General features: G+C 38.6%; 1 protein-coding gene across 5 annotated transcripts in view; it reads left to right on the top strand.

Moving 5' to 3' along the window:
* The window catches only part of nalcn (sodium leak channel, non-selective), a 96,189-nt gene that overhangs the window by 50,959 nt on the left and 18,150 nt on the right, over positions 1–27,080 (top strand). For all 5 annotated transcript variants that reach the window (XM_079618062.1, XM_079618060.1, XM_079618061.1 and 2 more), the window contains 11 exons: positions 18,625–18,761; positions 19,315–19,456; positions 19,750–19,823; positions 23,312–23,413; positions 23,550–23,619; positions 23,703–23,794; positions 24,208–24,330; positions 24,525–24,581; positions 25,226–25,346; positions 26,326–26,457; positions 26,864–27,031. In XM_079618062.1, the coding sequence (XP_079474188.1) occupies positions 18,625–18,761; positions 19,315–19,456; positions 19,750–19,823; positions 23,312–23,413; positions 23,550–23,619; positions 23,703–23,794; positions 24,208–24,330; positions 24,525–24,581; positions 25,226–25,346; positions 26,326–26,457; positions 26,864–27,031 (1,218 nt within the window). The remainder of the gene's footprint in view (positions 1–18,624; positions 18,762–19,314; positions 19,457–19,749; positions 19,824–23,311; positions 23,414–23,549; positions 23,620–23,702; positions 23,795–24,207; positions 24,331–24,524; positions 24,582–25,225; positions 25,347–26,325; positions 26,458–26,863; positions 27,032–27,080) is intronic.

Here is a 27,080-nt window from a genome sequence, read left to right as displayed (position 1 = left end):
CCTTTTACTGTGAGCATTTGACCACCATATCCAGTGAGGCTGTGATTAGTTGGTGTGAGCTTGCACTGATGTTTTAGCATATTAAATGTGTGCAGTGGAATGACATTCACCTGTGCTCCGGTGTCCAACTTGAAACTAACTTCAGTTTTTTCTTCACCCAGCAGTATGTCTGCAAATGCTTGTTCTGTGTCACATGACTTTTGTAAGACTGTATCCACAAAAAATTCTTCATGTGGATTTTCTTCATCATGAGAATCATCTTTGCTTACTGTATAAACATTCTTTTTGTAACCAGAACGGCACACTTTGGCAAAGTGGTTGGGTTTCCCGCATTTGCCACATTGTTTACCTTTTGCGGGGCATTTTCCAGAAGGACCGTGAGCCTGGTTGCCACAGTAACCGCAATTTCTGCCGCGCTCCGTGACGTCATTGCTGCTTCGTTGAAAGGCTTTCATTCCAGGTTTTACTGTTCGCTTATGTGACTCTTTCTGCGAGCTGACTGCGTGCACTGCTTGATCACGGGGGTTGTATGTGTTACTTGCAAACGTTTTGAGCTGAGCTTGTGCAACTTCATGTGATCTAGCAATATCCATGGCCTTATCTAACGTTAGCTCCGAGCCGACGCTCAACAGTTTTTCCCGCACTCGCGGCGAGTGAATGCCAAACACGATGCGATCTCTAACCATTTCCTCGCTGTCTGCATAAGCACAGTCTTTCACTAACAGCCTTAGTTCGGTCATAAATTGCTCAAAGCTTTCGTTGGCTCCTTGAATTCTCTCATGAAATTTATATCTGGCGAAGATTTTGTTTGTTTTGGGCAACACATATGCTTCGTACTTGTCGTAATATGTTTTCAGTACCTTTGCTTCATCTGCCGTCAGCGCCCAGGTGTTGAAGATGTCTCTTCCTTTCTCTCCTATCCACAGGAGCAAATAACTGCATTTTTCATCTTCACCTCGTTGTTTTAACGGACCCGTGAACATAAGCTCTGCATGTTGTCTGAACTTACGCCATGCATCTGGTAAGTTAGACGATTCCCAGTCCATGTGCGGAGATGGTACTGCTGCAAAATCCATTTTAACTACTTTTCTTCTGACACCATGTCTTGTTCTGGTTAACTATTTATGTTGCACAGGGCGTGCAGTAATAAAATGAGGAGGCGTACAGCGAGTACCGAACAACTAGCAACTTTTATTAGCCAACGTGTAGTCTCATTCACATCATCTGATATCTGTGTCTCCCGCGCTCACCAATATCACCTAGCAACCTTGCCCTGGCGGCGTAAATCAGTGTCGCAAATATTCAGTGCTTACGTGAATATTACAACATCTTAGTTTATTTTTGACAAAACATACTATATTTAACATATGAGCAGAAATTGGTGAACAAAAGCTTATTTGATGTGGCAGTCTATTTTACAGTAAAAACTTTATAATCTGTCCAAAACTAGTCAACGAAGTATTGTCTTTCATATTTTGTCTGTAACATAGATCTATCGTTTTTAGGGCATTTAAATGTTAATTTGCAGTTTAATACGATGCTTATACAAATACATTTTATTTCAACATATTTCAGTTGATTTTTACTCATCTCAGTAGGCCTATAGCAATAAAAGTTGTTCATTCATTCACACACAGAAACGCGATTCATATTTAAACAGTCTTTTTGCCAGCTGTAGTCAACAACAGTGCGCATCTGTGCCGTTCATTCATTCACACACAGAAACGCGATTCATATTTAAACAGTCTTTTTGCCAGCTGTAGTCAACAACAGTGCGCATCTGTGCCGTTCATTCATTCATTCACACACAGAAACGCGATTCAAATTTAAAGAGTCTTTTTGAGGTTTACAAACACAATTCCATATCGCTATTAGAACAAGCACTTGAGAATAAAGAACTTACTATTCCTCAGCTGGATCCGTTGCTCCTCAAAATACCAGCTCTTCTGAGGTAAATTTTCCAGGATTATTATTAAAATAGTATTATTCCTCACAGTGTCGCGAGACAGTGTAAACAAGTACAATAATCTGATTAAACTTGATGTGTTTTATCGAGCTGGTGTGGGCGTTCACAGTTTGCATGTATTGCCTCAGATAATTTGCGTTTGAATAGCGTGCGCTCTCCGTGGGCGTGTTCACATTAAAAGTGAATAAGCTGGAAAGAGAACGACTGAGATCTCTCTTTTCATTACATAAACAGAGAATATTTGATTTAGTTTTGAATTAGATGATTTAAAAGCAGACAATTAAATTATTATAAAGATATATAGCCCATGCCTGGGTGAATAGTATATTCATAGTATGGATAGTATTCGCTGAGTTTTGTTTAAGTTTAGAGAGGTGCTCCAAAAAAAATAATCACGGAGACCCAGAGGCAGAAAGCACACCCTGTTTATTTTCTTTATTTTACAAAAGTAGGCTACAATGTTTTTGTCGCTTGTAAGTGGACACATAAAAAAGTAGACATTTAACTGTTTATTTTTTTCATATTTCTATGACCATAAATGACGGAGTATTTTAAGTCTATTTTGGTGCTATGTAAAAAAAATAAAAATCGAGTTGCAGTGTATGTGTGTGTGTATTGTATAGATTTTTTTTTAAATGTAAATCAAAGTAGACATGAGGTTGAGGGCTATATGCATGTGCTGAGGGCTATATGCATATGTATAGCTAGTTTGTGGTCAGGTTGTTGTTTTTTCTTTCATCTTGTTTCATTCTTTCATTGATATTTCATCTCATTTCATGCTATACATGTCAGACATGATATCTCTAGGGACAGTAACAGTATCTCACTTTGATTGATGGTAAAGCCCTGGACAAATCTAGAGAATTCTAATCTAGAGAATGCATCAGCTGGGTGGTTTTAAGGGTGTTATTTTTTTGAATGGTTTATTTAGATTCCACAAATAGACCTGGTGGTTCCATTTCACTCTCACTGCAGGGCAGGGTAAGTGTTGAAATGAGTCTAACCCTGATCTATCCTCCCACACCAATATTTGTACCAGCTACAAAAATAACAGAACAAATACTTGTCACGGAATTACCTTTCTATTTTTCCAATTTATTTGAGTTTATGATTGTGTTTAGCAAAATTACAAACTTGGAACTTTATTTGTCAAGAGGAAGGACTGTTACACTGTGTCCTATCAAAGCTTGACACATTTCCTGTGAGGAAATTTGCTGTACAACAACCCAATCAAAGCCAATCAGAACATATTTGGTGTACAATATATGTGTATGGTTTTGTTTTGTTGTTGGAGATTTCACTGTTGGCAGAGCTAGTACTCGGCACAGAACACCACACAGAAAAGGTTTGTAGCCACATAAATAATAAAAAAATAGATAATCAGTTTAGTGTGATTGTCCAGTTGTGCTTTAAAATGCTTTCCGAGATCCCATACAACGAGCAATGGTGGCATATTTATTTTCCATAAGCAAACTGAACAGCCTTTTACTCTATCCCTCTTTTATTCTCTCAGAGAATAGAACGGTTTCACTGTGAAACAGTTCACATGTATTCAGTCAGAAGGACCTAGTGTGGCACTCCATGATGTTATTTGTTACTGTGGTTCCTGAAGGCTGTGTGAGAGCGATTCATGTCTCAGGATATGCTTGTAGTGTGGCTTGTTGGACTCATTTATTCAGAGCTTTGAATGAGCCATATCCATTTTCATTTATATTGACTTCGATAACTGATATTTTTGGCATACAAGCTGGCAGCTAAGAATGCAAATGTTCAAACCTAAAGTTTGCACATAATTAGAGAACTTGCTCTGAGGAGTTGGAGGACTGAGATGATGACTCATAACTTGTTGGAACATCGTATAGATTCATTTTGGTAGCACTCCAGATGAGGGTAGTCAGTATTCCTGCTTCTGTGTACCCTTCAAAGGACAAGACTGGCCGGTAAAAGCAGGCATTTAAGGTGAATATGCAGTTTAGAAATGCATTAGTGTAGAACATTAGGTTTAAATAGCTGCCATATATTTTATAAACTATATGAATAATTTAGAAAAGAAAACACCTCACAAAAGTTCTCCAAACAGAAAACAACGCCATTTTCATCAAACTTCTGCTGACATGTGCATTAAGTCTGACTCATACAAGATTATTTTTTCGATTTGCTCAGAATAATTTCAACAAGGTTTGCCCTCTGTGTCATCAAAGGTGTTGAAAACGTACAGTCCAACAGAAATGGTATTTACCAAACAACGAGATATCCAATCCCTTTTTCCCATGGTGACATTCGTCATAATTTGCTGATTGCAATAAATGGGATTCATGAAAATGGCTTGCATCTGTCAATACTGGCAGATGATTTGTCTTTATTTGAAGTACATTTCAAAGCCACGGACACAAATGGCTTGGACATTTGTGGATTTGCAGGCATTGATGGATAGACACGGGTTAGTTCTTGCTTTATGGCCCCAGGAGGGCCATTTTGACTCTGTCCACATGTCTCGACACACTTCAGCACAATTTGTCAGACACTGTTCCCTCATCAACAGTACAGGTCACAGATGCTTAGTGTTTTAGCCATAACTCCACATCATATCCTCATCTCTGGTTTGCAATAGGGATGCTCCGATCATTATTTTTAGCCTCCGATACCAATTCCAATATCTGGGATTCAGTATCGGCTGCTACCAATCCGATACTAAAATAAAAACAGTGCTGAATTACCTAATAAACAGTATGCCTCACTGTGTGGAAGAGACTGGGAACATTCTTTCATCAGTAATGTTTAAGTCAAGGCATCAGGCCGGCTTGACTTAAACATTACTTTCTTAACTTTGTAGAACAAATTAAGAAACAGAGACAAATGTAGTGAATTATTTTATAAAATAGCTAATTGTGCAACAACTGCAAGTAAACCAATAGCTTCACTAGCTCAGTACACATTCAAAACAAACAGTAGTCAGTAGATCTTTGTAATGGTTTACTAAAAATAAAAAACAGAAACAAAAACTCTTTATAATAATTTTGTTAGTGCAAACAAATTTTAAATCCAATACAGTACAATAAACAAAGGAGCCAGCTGTCTTTGTAATGCTCTTTAGAATGAAATCTCTGAAGATGTCTGATTAAGTTGGTTGTGTTATAATTCAAAGCTTTATCACCAGCCCTTGGAACATTGACATTGCATATATTGCAAACAACTGTCAAACTTTTTGGCATAGCTAGCGTGAAATAACTCCAAATATGTGATCGCTCCATGCTGTTAACTATTCTGTGCACGTTAGCTTGTTTGAATTGGACAACATGGCGTGTTGCGCATGTTGCTAGCGCGTGATGTCACACACTTGCGCACAGCATAGAATTGCAGCGAAAGCATTTGGAGAGCCGGCTGCTTTGTAAGCTTTCCAATCGCTCTCGCGGTAATTTGATGCCCCTACGGATCGGGCCCATTGTTACCAATACCCGATCTACAATTTTATTCCATATCGGAGCCGATACCCGATACTAATATCGGATCGGAGCATCCCTAGTTTGCAACAAACAGGTACAGGATCAGGAAGGAGATACTATAAGCAACCACCACAGGGGTGAAGGAAAGACCTCGGAAATTGTACACACCCCTCTACAGAAGTCTCCTTTTTGTAAGCGTAGATTCAATTTGTCAGGCATCGTGGCAGGCACCTGCAAAAGCACACAGAAAGGATCATTAGCAATTAAACCCGACAGGATAAGAGGAGGAAGAGCTAATGAATATCCAGTGTGTTCCACACGTTGCAGATCAGCAGTGATAAGAGGAAGTGTATAATGAGCTTCCCTCTGTCAGAACTTGTCCATACCTGCTCATGCTGCACTCTTCTCCCATTAGCACGGATTGAAATCATGTATTTATTCCATCAAATTATGTTTATGATTTTTAATGAATTGTTCAAACTGCTTTGCATATGAGGTGATTTGAGATGATTGAGAAGGAGATGCCCAGAGAGTTGTTTTATATCAAGGGTTTAGCAAGCTTTATTCCAGTCTACGGTGTCACATCACATCCTTCAGAAATCATTATAATATGCTGATTTGACTAGTCATGGCTAGGGAAAAGAAGCCAACTTGGCATGCAAATTTTGTAAATGGAGCTTGTGGCAAGTAGTTTTGTTTTAGCGCCATGTTGCGTTGATCAATACGTCATTTCATGTTGCATTTTTATTATTTTGTCTGTAGACGTAGGTCTTGGCAAACAAACTGTGGAAGAGATCATGCTAAATTTCGGACAGAAATTCTGTCAGAGAATATTGTCGCACCGTTTAGGAGTGATCACCACAGAAACCGCCATGATTGGTCATCTTTAGTCTAGGACAGCCCAAAATCGTGCAATATTTACCGGGCATTAAATACACAGGGGAACTACGAGTTAATTAATTCAAGGACAGGTCAACGGAATCATTAATCAAACACACTAGGAAACTAGGTCAAATGACAGGGCATTCAGGCAAACAGGAACAGAACCAAAACACAATGAAACTAAGCCAAAACAGAGCATACATGTAACATGTTTTTTTTATTTGCACAAAACTATATACAAAGTTGTTTTTATAGCTGCCAGTAGAAAAATAATTGCAATTAATCGCATGATTTATGACCAGTCATTAAAGCACAACGAAAAAGTAATATTAGAAAATTTGGTATACAGTATATAAATTTAAACATATATTTTATTAAGTCGATTAACCAAATTGTTGCAAAGTATAAATTACATTTTGTAAATACTTTTTTCAGCCTAATTTTATACTGTGCATATTTGAGTCAAAGGTGCAAAAGTGGTTAGTGGAATTTCAAATGTTGAAAGAAAAGTCTAGTACAAATCATGACCTGAATAAGCCGGTCTCCCTCGTGACAGCTGACCACCATTTGTTACACATCACCTTTTGTGCCACATCTCTTGATGCAGTCTGTTCATTTGGCCGGTCACAAGCCATTTCCCTCTCTGATGGCAGAGATTGATGGTTGTTAGCGGCTCAAGAAATCATTACTTTCCTCCGGTTAAATGGCAATGAGTAGTGTCTAGAGCTGATAGGGGAAATGTTTATCTTTTTATTGACAGAAATCAAAGGGAGGACTTTCCCTAAGGGAAGGAGAGCGAGGGTCTGGTGGTGGGACCATGGTTGGTTTGTTAACTGAGGTCCTGTCCTCTTTCAAGAAGTACATACTTCACGCTTCAAATCAAAACCTTCTAGCGTGTCAAAGTTCAAACAGTTTAGTATACAGCAGTACTTGTTTACAATAAAAGCCCTCTAGTTATTTTTTTATACATTGCCTTAAGACAATGCTAGTACTGCTTGTCTCTTCAAAACCACCACAATTTTTCCAAAACACCTAACCCTAAGTATGTAAGTATGTAACCCTAAACAATACTATACTTTAACATGAAACACTAGTTAATAGATCGAGTCATATTGCGGAGTAGAAGCATCCATTCATGAATACTTTTTCTACAAAGGAATGGTGCTGTTATCTGAAGGCAGTGATAAGGTTGTTTAACTGTCTTATTTCCTATTGGTAGAAGCTAGCTGGTTGAATAGAATGTTTTCTATGACATTAAAGATCCATCTAATGATTGAACTTAAGAAAAGGTCACAGTGTCAACTACTGTATACGTGCTTGGTGTCAAATGTTCTTGTGGGTCTTACCACACTGCCATCTAGTGCCTACAGCTCCCACTCCTTATGGAATATGTTCTCTAGGTTAATCTCACAAAGAATCATATAAATCAGATCACATTTCTTGCCAAAGTTTAGAAATTGTATTTAGCTTAAAAAAAAAAAAAAAGAATAATATTTATTTGCATTAATTCCCATTGAATTTTTTTTAAATTACTATTTTGTACTACAGTAATCAAATTCAATATTTAAATAGTACATAATTATTTTTATGCACAATAACTGGATTGTGTGGGTATCTTTAATTACCATGAAAATAATGTAACAAATCTCAATGGTTCTAAAAAAAAAAAAGATTTAATATGACCTAGATATATTCTTAACAGTTTTCTTCACCGCTTTAGCAGAAGCGTGCGTCTGCGCGACTGATATTTTAACTTGACTGCCTGGCTTCTTGTAGTCCATTTACAGTAAGTGTGTAAGAAGAAGCTCCAGAGTGGTGTACAGCGTGGTCTAGTAATAGACAATGAAGTCGAGTATGAAATTATTGCTGCGTTTGTGGATGAAACAAACATAAACTGCAGGAATTTATATATAAAAATTTTTTTTGAGGGTATTAAATTGCTTCCAGCAGCTGAAGCACACAATGTGTTCTTTTCACGTGAGACAATATCATCTCGGGGATTTTTTTTCTTTCGTTTTTTGTTTTGTTTTCTGTTAATTTCCCATCTCTTGCACTCATCTGCACAAAGCACATCTGGTCCTGCTCAGAAAATCCTAACAAAAATTGCAATGGGGCTCAGATGTACAAACACACACACACACACACACATTTGTATATCATCACACCCAGACTAAAAAGTGTGGCGTTATAACAATTTGTCACACAGGCACACAAACACACATGCTGGTTCCCTCTGGCTGCGATAGACAGAAAGGACCCTCAGTCACAGCCCTGTCCATCAAATGCCTTCCAGTGCGCCATCCTCTGATTTAACAGTCACAGTCACATCCACACACACCTACCCTCACTGCTGCACCTGATCCAGATGTCTACTGCCCCAGACTGTGTGCGTGTGCGTTTCCATGTGTGCGTTTCCGTGTGTGTGTGTTCTATCTTCAACATAGACCCGTTTTCATCCTTTCAGCGGCCCACTTTTTTTTTGATGGGGTTTCAACATAAAATCAAAATTTACTTTGACCTTATTTACTTTGAGACTTTCCTGGTCTCTCACGGAGGAGCTCCGGAAGGATAAAATGAGGAGTGCAAGACGAGTGAGGACCAGGCCTGGACTTTTTTATTTATTTATTTATGCAACAGTCCTCCGTTAGGTGCTGCTTTACTTTCGTTTTGTTGTTTGTTTATTTTGAAAATAAAGTTTGTTGATCGTTCGCCAGTTCCAGCCTCCTCGTTCCCTGAGCATTTAACATTGTTACAGTGGGAAATTTATATGAATTTGGACAATCTTATTTGTACGTTTTTGATCTGCTTAAACTGGGGCCTTAAGAAATCATAGATTTCACCGTTTTGCTCCTCTAGTGTGTGGAGTGCTACGATGTGACCAGGAAAGCACACCACACACTAACAGATTCCATTCACGAACAACAGTCCCGTCTGTAAACGGGAAATCTCGCAAAATCTCTCACATCAAACGTGATTTTATAGTAAACTAACATGGCATGACGACCGGCAAGAAGAAATATCGCATAGTGTATGGACAGCTTTTTACAGAAAATTTGTGGGGAAAAAAAAGAAAAATGTTTAGATTAAGTCCTGGAAACGGTGTGAACATGGACTTTGTTACAGCACGAGCTATAATCTCCAGTGCGTGTGACCGTTTGTCCTCGGGGTTCCCCCCACACAACAGGATTTCTGATTGTAAATATTCAACATGTTGAATATTTACGAATCGAGATCGTGGCGGCTCCGACGATCTTCCGAGCAGATTCAGTCACTCTCTCACAGCACAGGAAAATCTGATAAGATAATCTGTAGAACCATCAAGATAATAGGGACTCTACCTAGGATTGTTAGAAGGGGTCGCCCTGATATCTTGTAGTGTGTACCCAGCATGACACCCCCACTGAGTGTTAGATTTTTGCATGTTAAACTTGGCATACGTATATGGCCAAATACTGTACCTTTCTTTCCAAATTGCTGTGATTTTACTGATGGTACAGAGGTTATGGCAATAATAGCAACAACAAAAAAAGTGATAGATTTGAAAAAAATTAATTTCCGGGAAATAAAATGCTTTTTAAATGTCTTTAAATGTTTTCTTTATAGGACCATGACTTTGTCATATTTATTTGCAGACATTTTTATTAGTCCTTGAATGCCATAATTAGTTACACTGGAGGGAGCAAAGATCAGATCCAGCTGTGTTCATCATGAATGAAACTCCAGTGGGGGAAATTGCTGGTCATGAGAACTGCCCAAATATACACACAGGAGTTTTTTTTGAGGAACATCAGACAGTCTGCCTTGCCATGCTGCACTACTCTCGCCATGCTAAGTATTCAGCCAGTCAGTCTCTCAGGTGGCAAACGTGTGCCTCTAAGAGGTCTGGGAGTTTATAGCCTATGCAGCACCATGCCTCATTAGATACTAAATGAGAAGGAGAGAATGACCCCTCTACCCCTGAGCTGCTTATGGAAGCTCACCAAGTCTGGAGCAGAGTAGAGTGGCATGCGTAATATATGTTTATCAGGCATGCTAGAACTAAATCAGCAGCCTAACTGAAATGGAACCTGAAAAGAGAAATTCTCTACTCAGGGGTCATTTACACAGGATGGGCCCTATCCTACACCCGGGGCAATGTAGCGCCAACCGTGGCCCAAGTGTTTTTTGCTAGTTTCAGTCCGATGCAGTTATCATTTTCACGTCCTGCGCCACGTTGTTTAAATAGCAAATGCATTTGCGCCCATTTGTGTGCCCATGGGCGTGCTAGTCTAAAACGAGGTGTGGTCAGGCGCACTGTTGGCGCGTTGCTATTTTGAAGCAACATAAATAGACTGCGCCATTGACCAACTGAAACCTGGTCTAAAGTCAATGGCACAATATTTGTTTTGTTATTTAAAGAGCGTGTTAGTAATGTGTGCCTATAGGCGGGTCCACAATGCGCATAAACTCTGCTTATTAAACACACAGCAGCACAGAAACTTGCCAAATATTTAAAATAAAATAATTACAATGTTAAAGATTATTATTTTGTACATAAATGCCGGTGGAATCCGGCTTGTCCCGTAGATGGTCTGCTTGCGCACTTTTACCTTGCGCATGAGCAGTTCCGTTTGCGCTCTGGAGACACGTTCGGTTTAAACTGCCATTTAAAGGGAATGGTAGATGAGAGTCTGATTAGTTTAACACACGTAAATCCCAAAACTCACACATTACTCATTAAGAGAATAGGTACAACCCTTTCAGACCATGTGCCTGGCGCGCCGACCATTTTTCCCATCGTTAAGCTAGCAAAAGTGGATTCAGACACGCCCTAAGTGAACTAGATTGTTAAAATAGGGCCCCATGTGTTCTACTGGTCTGGAGCATTTTTAAAACTTTACCTTCTTCTTACCTTGTTTTAACTTTAACACAACATGTTAAAATTTTTTAACTAAATGGCACATGATGTGTCTCGTGCATGTTTACGTAGATCCACAGTTTAAAAAAATAATTATATACAAGTAGTCCTGCACTAGACCATTTACTCATCTTTATGTCATTCTAAACGTTCTTTATTTTTGCTCATACAATTAAAGTCTATGGGGTCCAATGTTGTTTTAGGCCCCATTTACTTTGAATGGACAGAAACAGTTTCATTTTTCAAAATATCTTCTATTGTGCTTCACAGAAAGAAAGTCATGCGAGTTAATTTTTTTTAAAATTTTTGTCGATATTATTCTCATGCGAGTTTTAATTTTTGGTGTGAACTATCCCTTTTTTGCTGCTATATTCATGCCAATTTCACACCTTAGACTTTTGAGTCTACCAAACATTCTGGTTCTTTTAAAACACATGCGATTATGACCACACACACACACACACACACACACACACACACACACACACACACACACACACACACACACACACCATTAGACATTATTACCTGTGTCTACATTAGTTCTCCTCTGTATTATGGTGACCTAACTGGAGCATAAATGTGCCTAATGGCCTGTAGAGTAAATTTGTTGGATGGTGACATACAGATTTGTAGACCGACCAATCACTCATGATGCTGAGAGCACAACACACTATTACAGGCTCCTTTGTGAATGTGCCACAGACCAAGCAGCAATTGGTCAATAATCGAGACCCTTGTCTTCTAGAAAGGCAGGGGACTTGGAGAATAGTCTAGTATTGTTCACCTGAGCCTGAAATTGGAAAGAATGTGTGAATAGGAGTGAATGGATCACCTTAATATGTCCCAAGGCCAACACACTTATTTAAGATGCATGGCTCTCACTGCTATGATTTATGTAAAATGCTACATATGATTCTTCATTATGGAGAGCTGCGGCCAAACGCCATTCTTAGAAAAAACATGCTCTACACACAGACCTTTCACTAGCCATCGGGAATATAAGAAATGCAGCTAGCTACAGACAGTCGTGTAAAGATGCAAATCGGCCTATTTTATATTGATCTGTTTATTGATCAGTGTGGATTTCACTTTCTAGCTGTGCTGATTTGATGTGGCTTTAGGCAAGGCAAGGCAAGTTTATTTATATAGCACATTTCATACACAGTGTTAATTCAAAGTGCTTTACATAGAAGAAATTAAAATAATTACATAAATAATAAAATAAATAAGAATAATTAAAACAGTTTAGAAAATAAAATACAGTGCAAATAGTCCGACGAACAGTGGCACAGTGCTCATTCAGTAAATGCAAAGCTAAACAGTGGTAATTCAAAGTATTTATTAATATTTTAGATTTTTCTTGAATTTATTTTATTGTTAGTACTCTTTCGAATGGGAACTTGCAATGTGTCCTACGACGCTAATGGGAAATGCCTCCGACATGACTGTGTCTGAAGAAAAAAATCCTTGCTACGTGTGCTGTGCTGTTGACTAGCTGAGACTAGTCACGACATTTGCATATTGTTTTCCTATTGTTGATTTGACTGCTTCTATTGCCCTCTTAATTTGTAAGTTTCTTTGGATAAAAGTGTCTGCTAAATGATCAAATGTAAATGTAAAGTGGAGTGTGGTTAGGTCTCCTCCTGTTTTAGAGTCGTCTTGTTGAGGCCTCCGCTCCCTAGGGCTCCGCTTGGATAGCAGTATCGAATTGTTAGGCTCTCTTTTCGAGCCTCTTTGGTGAGTGGTCTTTAGCGTAGAATGTAGCTAGGCTAGCGGTTTGCTGAGGCCAGGGTAGTCGCGCCGGGTATGGCTCTCAGTGAGCCTCCTTGGTGGAACCACCCTTAAGGGATCGTTGCTAGGTTTCTACTCTAGGTCTTGCCGAGGCCTCCATTCTTAGAGGTCAGTTGGGGTGGCTACGCTGGGTTGAATGGCTCTCTGTAAGCCTCCCTGGTGTAACCACCCTAGGAAAGTGTTGTTAGGCTTTCTCTCAATTTAGAGAGCTCCCCAGAGCTCCGCATTCGATAACCAGTCCAAGTTGTGTTGCTCTCTGTTAACCTCCTTAGTGTGGTCTTCTATCGTAGATTTTAGTTAGGTTTCCTCTCGCTATAGAGGGTTGTTATGCTGAAGCCTCCGATCTGAGTGCTCCTTGGAGGCTCTCTCACCTAGCCTCCCCTGGTAGGGACCCTGCTAGGTCTCCCCTCATGGGACCTCCACTCATCAGGGGTGTATATATACCCCATATTCCCTTTAAGGTATTTTTTGTATACCAGGCCCTGAGCTAAGCTGCCCTATGTAGCCAGGGTTTCTGGCCCTAGGGAATAAAGTCACGACGACCGCTGGTGCGTACCACTCCGACGGGGAACTGTGACTCCAGATCAGTTCTGTTAAACTCATTGGCTTATGTCAGCTATACGGCACTCATTGTTTAAGCCCTTGGTTTCCTTTGTTCAGTGTTGTTCATTGACATTTAAGTTGATGTAGTTCCATCCTTCTGTTTGTCCAGAGTGTTCGGAGTTATATTGTAAATAATGTGTCAGTTATATTCCTTCATCACGTAATCGTTAATGTGCAGCCCATCATGACAATTAGTTGCCAAGGCAACATTTATATTTGTAAGATTTTTAAGTTGTTTAAGAACAACATTGGACCAGGAATGTCAAGCATCAGAACATTTTTGTCTGTACAACTAGCATGTACTGTATGTGATTTACAGCCTGAAATTAATTTATTACTCAGAAAATCTTTGAATTCAAAAACATATTATTTTCAAAATGACACCAACATCGTTGGTGAAAGTCATACGTTTGGAACACCATGAGGGCCAGTAAAAGATTAAATCATTTTTGTTGGGTGAAATTTTGCTTTAAGATTTTAGTTAACTAAAATGTGTTCAAACTTTGAATCCATTGTGATAAATTATACAAACACTTGTTTTAGATACCAGATTGCAATACACAGGGGGCTGTGTGGGGTGTTGAAAAGCAAGGAGGATTCTTCACTGTATCTACTTATACTTGAGGGATGTCAATTGTGTTGGTATTACTTAGAAGCGCCTGTTCTCTCCGCAGTGCTCTTGTGTCGTGTGTCTTTGTGTTAGAGATAATCAGAGGCTGTTGCCGAGTAAAACGCAGTTGAAGCCACCCTGCAGAGTGCAGAACTATTGATTGGAGCCTTTGAGACTTGTGAGATTTCAAACACACACTCTTACAATAAAGTTGCCCGGAAACAGATGTAGACTTTGTTTTGGATAGGAGACAGGAGCTGTGTCCCAGTTCAGGGGCTGCATCCTCCGAAGGCCGTATTTGAAGGCCGATTGCGTCACAGCGGCACGGCGAAGGCTTTCCCAATTCGAAGGATCCTTCTAATGCGGTCTACCGTTAGTGTGGCTAAGTCCGAGGTTTTCCCGCGAAATTGGGCTACTTTTAATTTTTTTCCACAGGTAAACTTTTTTTTCTGCGGGTTGATTTCCATCCCCGTAAGTATGATTTCGGCGCTCCAACACCCGCAAAACATCCCTCATATTCACAAATCCTGTGGAGAATTCGGCCACCCGATTTTTGGGCTACTTTTGTTGCACAGACCTGGCAACCCTGCCTACCGTCCTTCTTTCCCCGGGCCGTGAAGGATAGAACGAGGAACCCTATGCGAGGAACCAGCAGCACCAGCCAAGAGAAAACGAGACGAGCTGATCGAGATATTTAGGGAGAACATGAAGTTTCAGAGAGAGACAGAGGAGATGAGATCACAGGAGAGCAGGGAGAGAATGGACAGATTGGTTGAGAAATAAACTTTTGGTCAAGTGAATTAAAATTTGTGAAAAGTAAAATGATTATATTATTATATTATATTTGTAAATGAAACAAAGAAATATTTCTTTACAAAAAATTTTTTTGTAATTGAAAATGTTCAATAATAATAATTCTGTAGGCTACATTTATTTTTGTCATGTAAATTAATTTGTAAATGAAACAAAATAAATTGTTCTATAGGCTACATTTTCACCTACAGTAGCCTACTTTTTACAAGTGTTTACAAGATAAGTTACGTTTAGATAAGAAAAACAAAATACAAATTTAAATTTAACAGTAGGCCTAGACATAAAACAGATATGATGAAAACATTTCATTAGAGACCCTGGTAAAGCCTCTGTCGGCGGAACATCATTTGGAATGAGTGCATATTTCCACTGTCTACCAACAGGTTTGCAGGGCTGACTCAGACGTGGGCTGCCAATCACTGTTTTCAGAAAGAGGGAAGAATAAATTAAATTATCTCACATATTCAATAATCAAATCATAAATTATTTTAACATGCAAAACTGTCCTATGAGCAAAACTCAGCAGGACAGCGGCCCTCCAGGACCGAACGTTGCCTATCCCTGAACTAGAAGACATATTTTTAGTGTTTCTATTATATACTGTTCTTTTTTTTTTAAACAATATCTAATATCAAAATCTAAAATCCATGTGTAAAAGGTCAGTTTTTCAGAAAAAGTATTTGCCTCCGAGATGAAGTGGGATAACAATCTAAAGTACTTCAAATTTATTCTTAAATACAGAGCACATGTATGTCGTTACATTCCACCACTGGTTATTTGAAAAATGACACTAACAAAATGTATTGTCACATTAACAAATTGTTGCTAGCTGTGTCCCGGGAGTTGTTCATTGGGATGGTCTGGTTTTTGTCGCCTAGCAACTGATGACAGCCGTTGTGACGAGCGGCAGTAACATTTGTATGGGACTTTTTAAAATCATAACTGCCTAAAAACAAAATCTAAAAATATTCAGCATAGTCAATTCATTTATGTAGGCTACATAGTAAAGTCTAAAGAAGAGTATAAACCAGCCTATATAAAATCACATGCTGGTAGCATTTAAGTCAACATTTTAACCTTTATTATATTTTTTTCTTTCATTTTTATCATTAGATGCATTAGATTACTCGATTAAACTTAAATCCAATACTTACATTTAAAAGTGTAATCTGGCTATTTCGTCTCCGGCACGCAATTAATTCTGGGCAAGGCTGCGAAGGATCGTTCTGATGTATCCTGCATTCACGGGTAAAGAAGGACGCATTTGCAGGCCACATTTTGAAGGAGCCTTTGAAGGACATTCGCGTTGGGACAGCCTTCGTCGCGCCGCGGTGACGCAATCAGCTATACATTCCACTTTAAACGAGTCTCGGTGCGTCCTCCGAAGGCTGCGTAGGCCGCGCACTCCGAAGGACGCGGCCTTCAAAGGATGCAGCCCCTGAATTGGGACACAGCTAGGGAAATCCAAATTTGCTCCTGTGCAGACTAAACCGATTTTTATGTTTTCCACCAAGTAGCCAAGAATATGAAAGCACAGCAAGCGGTCGGTTTCCAAATGCATTATTCCTCCCTTAAGTACTATTCATACCAAGTATGAATATTTGTTGTGAATGTTTGTTGTATATAAACAATGGATCCATTTCACAATGGCCACAAACATTCGTTCGGACCTATTCCATGAGCTTTTGGTTACATTGCACAACCCAGCATGTTGGTGGTGCTAAAGCTATTCTTCCTTACTATGCCATACTACATATACAATGCATGCCAGATTTGGTTTGAGTAGGCGATTACTGAAAACATTGAAAACGTCAAGATCCGTGTTGAGCACATTTCCTCTTGGCTCAAGAATCCAACGGCATCGTCCTCACTGTAGGCTCTCAGCAACAATAGAAGAACCTTTTCAAAGTAGTGCTTCCCTTCCAGCCCAGAAGCTGTCTTTAACTCTATGAAAGAACAGCATGTGTGGTGCACTGCTAATGTCTGAATGAATGGAACATTTTAGTGATAAATGAAAAAAATGAGTCATCATAATACAATAATATAATGCAGTGACATTTTTAGCTTTTCTCTCTTTTTGTCGGTTCATCTTGGTTACTCTTGCCAAAATTCATTTAATTTTCTGAAGGGTCCAGGGCACCTGCTTATTTCTAAAGACAAGCAGTCATCAGAGAACCTAATTTTGGTGTTTCTCACTCTTAATCAGAAATGCATTCTATTTATCTACAGGCGCTCAGACGCTTCCAGTTAAAGAATTTCAATGTTTCCTTTCATATGTAATTAAATTAAATTAATTGCACTCCGTTATTCATGACATTTCTGTTTGTTTGACCAGTTTTATCCTGCTTGTGTGAATGTGTCCTCATTTTGGTTTTGTTTTGCTTCCCTAATAGGCACTATGTTGGTAGATAGTGAACCAAAAATGGTTTGTGGGTCTATTTTGAGGGTCCTAGTGAGAAAATAAAATAAAACTAACCATAAAATCATGCCTAGATAACAAAATAAATATGCTTATCTAACTCTATGGTATTTTGGCACAAATTTATGTCACAAGAGAAGCTAGACAAACTAGAAAGATGCTGGCATAGACGGGTTCATAACCAATACCATATACACAAAACTACACAATATACTGTAGATAAAATATAGGTTCACTTGCTAGGAGGATAAACAACATAGTTTGTGCCAATCACTGTTTTGTGCCTTTTTGGCTTAATAAAAAAAAACATTTAAACATTAGGTTATAATGACATATTTGTTTGATTTCTTTTTTTGCATGGTAAACAGTGTTGGTGCTGTATTGGGTTTGCACTTGATGTCTATGTAAAATCTGGGTCCTGAAGCAAAACTAGTTGACAGCCATTGTTGTAATGGATGGATAACTGCGTTGAGGCTGTGCGCTGCTGCCATCTTTGGACAGCCTAGCAGAACAACACTCTGTTAACATTATGTTTTGCTTTTAAATCCTGGCAAACGAACATCTTGTTCTCTAAACAAATTATGAATTAACAAATGTTGTTATGGTTAGGGTTTTGTTAGCATTAGTGTTACCGTTTTAGTCAATAAATTGTAGTTACGTGTTTTTTGTTTGTTTGTTTTTTATATCAATGGAGCATTTTGTAGATGTTTTTAATGTGCATGCATTCATATAATATGAAGCAATCTGTCATCTTGGTTTTATCTTATTCACTTTAATTTATGCATCTCTTCTGACAGGAGAATGAGAAGTGGTCCTCTAGTGTGCTCCGGCCTAATCATCCGAGGCCTTTATGTTGCTTGATAGACATGGGGAAAGATAAAAGGTTATGGCACATGAAGTCAGTTAAGCCTCAGAGGGGCACATTAATTCAGAGCGTTGCACCATACAGGCTAACCCTTTCCTCTCTCACCAGCAGAAGTGAGGAACTGAATTTAAAATACATTCTTTGCATTCTACTTGAAGACTAGCTGAGTTTTCAAAAGGGGTAATCAGAAATAGAGATGGATAACTTATGTCAATTTTGGACTGTCTACCAAATGTTTTGAGGGCTAAGTGTGAAAACACAATGTGGCCTATCAGTGTCTCTCGGTTGAGTCACAGAATGTAACAAGTGAGTCTCCTGGCTTCTCTCCACAGCTAAAGCAGAGCGAAGCCAATGCTGATACGAAAGAGAAACTTCCTCTGCGATTACGGATCTTTGAGAAGTTCCCCAATCGACCACAGATGGTGAAAATCTCCAAGCTGCCTTCGGACTTCACTGTGCCCAGAATCAGGTACTATGTGCACTGAATGATACCTCATATCTAGTGAATTGCTGAAGATAGGTGTGCTATTACTTTTCAAAGTGATCAGACTTTTTCATTTGATGGATGATAAAACATGCAAAAAAATCTTACATTAGAATAGAATAGAATGGAGGCTCCCAATATATATATATATATATATATATATATATATATATGAGCCAGAGTATCTTTGGGCTTTCTTGGTGGTGTCTTCGACTATTAAGCAACTAGATCTGGATTTTCAACCGGCTACTGTGGCTATATGCAAAAAGCCTTCTTTAGAATGCCTTGTCAATTGCATAGCAATGCCATGGGAACCATCAATCAGATCTTTGTCAGAAAATGAAAACCAAATGTAAACAAGATTTTTCGTGAAAGATTCATTCTTCCAAAAACAAACCTGCATACTTGCAAATATACTTATTCCTTTACACTGAATGCCTCCTACTTCGTTCTCAAGAATCCTCTGAAAACATGAAGTCCCTTGTGTGTTTGCGTGTGTCTGTTTCGTTATGCGTGTGCCCGTGGGCGTGTGCCACAGGGAGAGCTTCATGAAGCAGTTCATCGACCGACAGCAGCAAGACCCCAGCTGTCTGTTCCGTCGCCTTCCCTCAGCGTCGTCCTCATCCTGCGACCATTCCAAGAGGTCTGCCATTGAGGATAATAAATACATAGATCAGAAGGTACCACACTCAATAACTCCCACAGTCTGCCCCCTCAGTACACACAGGGACTAAACAATAAGCTTATGAATGCTCTGAAAGGAACAGATCTATTTCCCACGCAACAAGACCTAAATAACAAGCAGTTATATAACAATATTTTGTTGATTATATTGGGATGCTTTCGTTTGCTGATATAAAATTGAGCTTTACCCACATAACAATACAGTAGTTGTTTGTAAATGTATATGTCTGAATTATACTGCGTATTGATCTGTGTGCATCTTACTGTGTAAACCTCTTTTTCTTCCTAGCTCCGAAAGTCAGTATTTAGCATCCGAGCCCGTAACCTCATAGAAAAGGAAACCACTGTCAATAAAATTCTGCGGTGAGATTTCTGATTTTCAGCAAATTGATGTTTATCAGCTTTATTTTATTTTATTTTGTTTTGTTTTATTGTATGATTTTATTTTATATTATTATGTTTTATTTAATTTAATGAAATTTTTCTATTTCAATGGCTGAGATTGATATTTTGATATTATGCTTAGCATTATCCTGGCAGGGCTAGAAAATGAATACCATATATTCATTTAAAAAAAGTCAAAATTAATCGAATTGTATTTAGAGTATGAATCATCATTTTAATGTGTAGATATGTGCATGTAGATATTAGTGAATGAGACCCAATGGTTTTTCCATCAAGCAGAAATATTGAAATTAATTTGGATTAGTATATTTATTCATATTATAGATGTGTAATTCTCTGTGATTTGAAATTAACAGCATTGCTTTTGTCTGGCTGCCATAGGCAACAACAATTAATTCCCATACAGGGTAAATGTGTTTTCATTTCAACCCTCCATTTCCATGATTTTGACTCCATGTTTGTCATCCAGCCAGCCCAGCAGTCAAAGCAGATAATGCCGTCTCCATATCAATGCAACTGCTAGTGGGTCACCTGTGAGCGTGAATGAACATATTCATATTTAAAAATCTGGCAGCGATGCAGCCAGATATTCCCACACTTTCCTTCAACCGTTCTAGTCTCTGTCGTTAAGTTTCAGGTCACGTCGATGCCGTCCCCCACCTTCCTTGTGTTACACACACTCATACACCTCACCTTGTCCACCCCTCCTCCTGCTGCTAAGCAGACAGACGGCACATCAGTAGCCATCCCACGTCGTCTGTGCCGTCTGGGGCATTCGGTCTGTCTGCATACACACATGCACACACACACACACTCTTCATCAGCCAGGCACTCATCACTCTGAGTGGCCATAAATAAGGGCGACATGTTCTCTTGAAGCTGAAATTGTCATTAGCTGTGTTCTGGTACATGACTCCGCAATTAATGGACAATAGAGTGGCGGTGGTGAGCAGCAGGCTTTTTAAAGCATACATAGATCAGCGCTGATTCAGAGCATAAACAGCCAATGGGATCTCAGCGGCGGAACAATCTCCCAATACCAATTATAGCAATAGCCTCACCAGTTACATTTCATCTCAACATATCTTTAAAAGATTTGCTTTTAATAAACCATCAGCAGTACTGCAGTTTTTTTATTTAGTCTATTCAAAGACTTATTCTGCATGTTTTGTTACCTGTTTAAGCAGTTGTCACAAACACAAAATATGGGTCTTCAAAAAATGGTGCGGTCTGTGTAAGAAAAATGCAGGAAAATTACTATTCCTGCTGGACTTTACAGAAATCAGAATTTCACAGCTCAAATCCAGAGTTCATAACTATATAACACCACATTATTTATTGTCAGTATTCTTGTGCAAAAACAGTATTTTGTTTTGTTCAGAAAATGCATAAATAATTAAATAACTATATAGTATTTTAAATTCAATAAAAGTACAATTTAGGTTAGTTTTTGTATTTTATTCCATGGAACCAGTGTTGCCCACTTGGCTAGTGGATTTACCAACTTTTCAGACCCCTCTAGCAACTTTTTTTCCAAAAAACCGCCTAGCAACAGATCTTGGGCAAGCCTTATATAGTTTCTGAGACTTGCCGGTACTGCCGCACGAGTGCAAGGTTTTGATTTTCCACCACACACACCTCTCTCTGTGACTACTCAGTTCAATGAGTGGCTGAGCCTGAGAGGAACAGCACATTCAGTTAAAATAGATAATCTGTTCCTTCTAACCTAACTATAGCCGAAATCACAGCACAACCATTGTTTTTATGTCATGTGTATGGTGAATTTGTCAGACGATGTCTCGATTATAAATCAGGATTTTAGTGCAGATTAACAGTTTGGAAGGGAGAGGTAGTTAACATGTAGTCATAATGGGCTGCGTTTTAGTCACTATTTCATATTCATCCCGTTGTCTGACAACCGAAACAATTAAAATCGTTTTATTGAAAATTTGGCTGTACAAATGTAAAAGGCTGAAACAAGGCAGAATGCAAATACTACACAATTACATAGTAAATATGCTAATTAGCGTATGACGCCATCTAGTGACATTTAGTGTCTTTTCGAGCAGGCTTTAGCTAACTAGAACTTGAGCCTAGTATATATGTAACCTCGTATACCTATATTAAGTTTGCCAAACTTTTCCCTGGAGATTAATTCCCTCCTACTGCTTCAACTTCTCTTCACTGTTAGCCTGACATTTTAGTGCACCACAGGTCACATTTGACCACTCTGAAGAAGGGATTAGTTTCCTTTGTAATGATTGCACAATGATAGAGAATAGTCTTTATTTTAGATTCACAAGGAAAATCAAGAGATAAACAGAGGAAACACAACCACTAAATACAGACAAAATCCGACAAAAAGGGGCTGTTTACACGACACCGCTTTCAGCGAAAAACCAACATAAAACTTTTTATGCGTTTTGGCCGTTCGTTTACACGACAACAGCGTTTTGAGTGCCTGAAAATGCAAACTTTTGAAAATGGGTTTCAAAGTGTATCTTTTTGAAAACCCTCTCTGTGTAAACAACAAAAATGCAAATCTCTGAAGACGATGACCTCATGCACATATTACGTGTTCAGTCTATAGGGTTTCATCGCCATCTAATGTCCTGGCAGCAGAATGTTTTAGTCGTTTCCGCGGATTTGTGTGAATGGGGATCGTTTTGACATTGATGTCGTCTATACGTGGAAAACTCAAAGGAAAAACGTCTCCGTTTTAAGTATATCTTTGTCGTCTAAACGTACCCTAAAAAAAACCCAGACTAAATGAGGGAACTAATGAGTTAATTAATAACAGGTGAACCGAATGAAACAGGCACAGACATGGAAATTAGGACAAGAATGACAGATCCAAAAACAATAAACAGAACAGAATCCTAACATCCTCTCTTTGGGCACCCCATTCCTTAGAACTGTTTCCACCTGCACAACACAGTGTAAGCTAATAAGAGCCATCTGCTGTGTCGGACGTACAACAGAGTACCGGATCATCGGATGACAGTCAATAGTGCCATAGCTTACAGAGTGTTCACTGATGATCATTACATAATCTTATTCATTCAAAGTATGTAAAACTCTTTCAGCAGGGAGAGTACTGTACCCAAACAAATGCATTAGTTTAGAAACGACATGCGCTTTTGTAATGTGACTTATTTTTGAGTGAAACAGAATACCGATACTCAGCGAAAATAATTTAGGATGAGACTTCTAGATGAAGATAGTTATTGGATTTTGATGATGAAAACTTTATACATGTTCTAATGAATCATATGCAGTATAACTAAACATTTAAATTAGAAGTCAGTTAACATTTATAGTTATCTTAATATTGTCTGGATAGCCAGACAAGTCTCATGATTGTATAAAAAAAAAAGAATACCACAGTCATAATTTATTAATTTGCTCTTGACCTAGTTATGGTGTGTCTGTTTTTGTTTTTTCAGAGCCTGCACCAGACAACGTATGCTGAGTGGTTCCTTTGAGGGTCAGCCAACTAAAGAGAGATCCATACTCAGTGTCCAGCATCACATCCGCCAAGAGCGCCGGTTAGGAAAGCACATTAACATGCTTTCACATACTCATCTGTTTAATTTATTAAAGGAGCACTGGATGGATGCATATTTATAAAGTGCACTACAATATGCTAGTGTGCACTGCATTAACCCGCTCTTTTTGGCACAGGTCCCTCAGACATGGCTCTACCAGCCAGAGAATCAGCAGAGGGAAATCCCTGGAAACACTCACTCAGGATGTGAGTACACACACACTCAGATATCATTGAGTAATAGCTGACAGTGCTATCTGTGATCTCTGACATGCGTGTGAACTCTGCAGCACTCCAGCACAGTCCGTTACCGTAACGCTCAGCGTGAGGACAGTGAAATCAAGATGATACAAGAGAAAAAGGAGCAGGCTGAGATGAAACGGTATTTCTGCCACTCCATACACTTGCCTTGGCATGTGGTCAGTTGAACAGATTTTTATCTCCTCTCCCCAAACAAAACATGCCATGTGGGAGTTATTGCACCTTATCGTTCTCTTGTACTGTAGGCTATGCTGATGGTGGCATAGTGCCATTGGTATATGACATCAAGACATATTGCACAGAAGCAAAGCTTTTGTTTTTTAATGGCTGTATTTTTTTGCCACGTAGGGGACTATAAAAGTGAAATAATTTTAGCTGATTTACAGATACAGTATGCTTTAAGAACTAATAAGGTCCGTTCTGTGCACCCAAGATCTTATACTTATTTTTTTGATAAAATCAGTATTTGCAGCAGATAAGATTTCAAATGGATTTATTGATAATGTCTCTGATGCTATTTTTTTTCATTCACAGAAAAGTCCAAGAGGAGGAACTTCGGGAAAACCATCCATACTTTGACAAGCCACTCTTCATCGTTGGTAGAGAGCACCGCTTCCGAAACTTTTGTCGAATGATAGTGCGGGCCCGTTTCAATGTGTAAGACCAAAGCTAATACAAATCCATTGCATTATATTATTAGTTACAGTAGCATTTTCATCCGCATCAATGAGATGACTAATCCCTTTGTACCATAATCACAGAAAATAATGCCATGTTGTTTCACAAACTGTTGTGTGTATGTGTTTTCCATTTATTTGCTGACACTGTGTTAATGGGCTTTTTATGAATAGGTCTAAAACGGATCCCAATACAGGCGCAGTGAACAGCACAAAATACCATCAATTATAGTAAGTCTGTAAATGTTTAGGGCCTTTGCACTATGATAGCTTGATAATATACACAACGATTTTTTTTTTTCATATTTACAGGAAAGGGTAGTGAAATTCAGAATAAAAAAATTATAGCAGCATACACTTACATTTATACTTGCATACACTTGCATTACTTAAATGTAATGCAAAATAAATAATATATTATATAATTGTAAAATATTAATACATTCTGGCAGAATAGTGAAAAGTACAAAATAAACTCAAAATTTAAACAACATATGGAAGCATTACATTGATGAAAATAATGGTTGCATTTCTTTTTTTTTTCAAATTTTTTGGGGTCGAAAAGGTTTCCTTAAGATTCCTTAATTTATATGTCTGATTTGATTCTAGAAATGCAATATGAGAATTGGCTTTGTAAAGTTTTGCCAGGGTGAGTGAGTGTGGGATTAGATGAAAACTTTGCGGCTGCATTGTCTTAGAAGGATTTCACCAGTTCCAAAGATCTGCAAAATTAAGACATTTTACACAGCAAAACACAATATGACAAAATTGACACAAACTCAGACTGTAGGAAAAATGCAGAGTAGAAAAAACATGTTTTGGCACATTCAACCTACACTAAACCTTGCATGTGTGTGTGTCTGTGTGTTCTCCAGTGATTTGCTGGGCTTGGTAACCTATCTGGACTGGGTGATGATCGTGGTCACCATCTGCTCTTGTATTTCCATGATGTTTGAGTCCCCTTTTACTAGGGTCATGCATGTCCCTACCCTGCAGGTATTTTAAACCCATCCGGCCACCATTCTATCCCACACAAAACATCCGACTAACTTTTTTAACCTGAAAATATTCCTCATCTCTTTCCTGAAGGCTGGTCATCATGTCTCATTTCTGTTGTCCAGCACTTTTGATTGCCACTCCCATTTTGCGATTTTACTTTTGAGCACATTTTGTCATGATCCCCACTGATTTAGGCTATGTGAATGTGAATGTGTATAGGGTGCCTCTGTTTCAAAAATGTTGTGCTGTCATTTATGATACAGAAAGGTTTAACTGATTGACCTGCTGCCTTCTGTCTTTTTTATCCTGGACGCACCTCTGTGTCCCGACACTCCCAGTCTTAAAACCTGCCCTACAAACAAGGAAATGTTATGACCTATAGTTACTGTATTTTTGTTATAAGGAAATATTATTGACATTGCTGTCTACAAATTGAATGTGGAGCTTGTTTATTCCCCAAAATCATGTCAATAGTACTAGTATGTGTCATTTACAGTTTCTACAGTTTTAGAAACTCACTTTAATAGTTACTGATTTGTAGGTCAAAATAATTACAAAATAGTTTACTCATAATCGAAATTCTGATTGGATGATTTCTGTTCATTGCCTTTTTTTAATACAGAAAACAAATGTGACTGCTAACTCACTGTCTATAAAATACAGATAAACACACACCTGTGATCATATGCTCTTTATTAATTTTGTTACATTGCTTAACAACTATATATAGGTTACTGTTTGTTAGACTGATTAACTAATATTTCTTTGTAGAAGATAAATTGCCAATAAATGTAACTTCAAAATAAATAAGCCACTCAAAGCTCTATCTTGCTGGAATTGACCACAGGCTTTTGGCACTTCACCTTGTGTTGTGCCTAAGAACACCACATACCTGTGGTAAAATCAATGAAATGCATGAAACACCACTAATTTTCATTGTATGCTATTGTAAACTAAACAACACCTTTCCCTGCAGATCGGAGAATATGTTTTCGTCATCTTCATGAGCATTGAGCTGAACCTGAAGATCATGGCAGATGGTCTGTTCTTCACTCCCACTGCAGTCATCCGAGACTTCGGTGGCGTCATGGACATCTTCATCTACTTAGTAAAACTCCAATCTCAGCTGCTCTCCTGTGAAAACCCCACTTTACGATGCATGTGAATGGCAGCCTTTGATCTGATTACTCACTTCTCTAATGAGGCTCTGAAGATCCCTTTTTAATTACCATAAACAGTACTTCACTTAAATGACCCAGTCACATCAATTTCATCCTGTTTACTCATTTTAAAAGAATTCTGACAGTTTCACATGAATGCATTGTTTGCATTTAATAGAACAGCCGACACCGCCAATGCTGACTATTTCATAAAGAATACTTATTGCGTTTAAATTAATAAAGCGATATAAATGAGCCATCGCAAAATCATCTGCAGTTAGTGATTTCACATTCAAGATCTAGAATCAGGGAAGAGCTGTGCCCTTTAAGGTGATCTTTCTGCCCACTCTGTAGGTCAGTCTGATCTTTTTATGCTGGCTACCAAACAATGTGCCCCCTGAGTCTGGTGCCCAGCTCCTCATGATGCTACGCTGCCTACGCCCACTGCGTATCTTTAAACTGGTGCCACAAATGAGGAAAGTGGTTCGAGAAGTCCTCAAGGGTTTCAAAGAGATCTTCCTGGTGAGTAAGCAAACAGGTCCACTTCCTGCCTTTAGTTGCTCTGTAAAAA

The sequence above is a fragment of the Phoxinus phoxinus genome (assembly GCF_949152265.1).
Source record: "Phoxinus phoxinus genome assembly, chromosome: 7".
NCBI classification, from domain to species: Eukaryota; Metazoa; Chordata; class Actinopteri; order Cypriniformes; family Leuciscidae; genus Phoxinus; species Phoxinus phoxinus.
The sequence above is the reverse complement of the archived record's forward strand: the minus strand, read 5'-3'. Positions and strand labels throughout refer to the sequence as shown.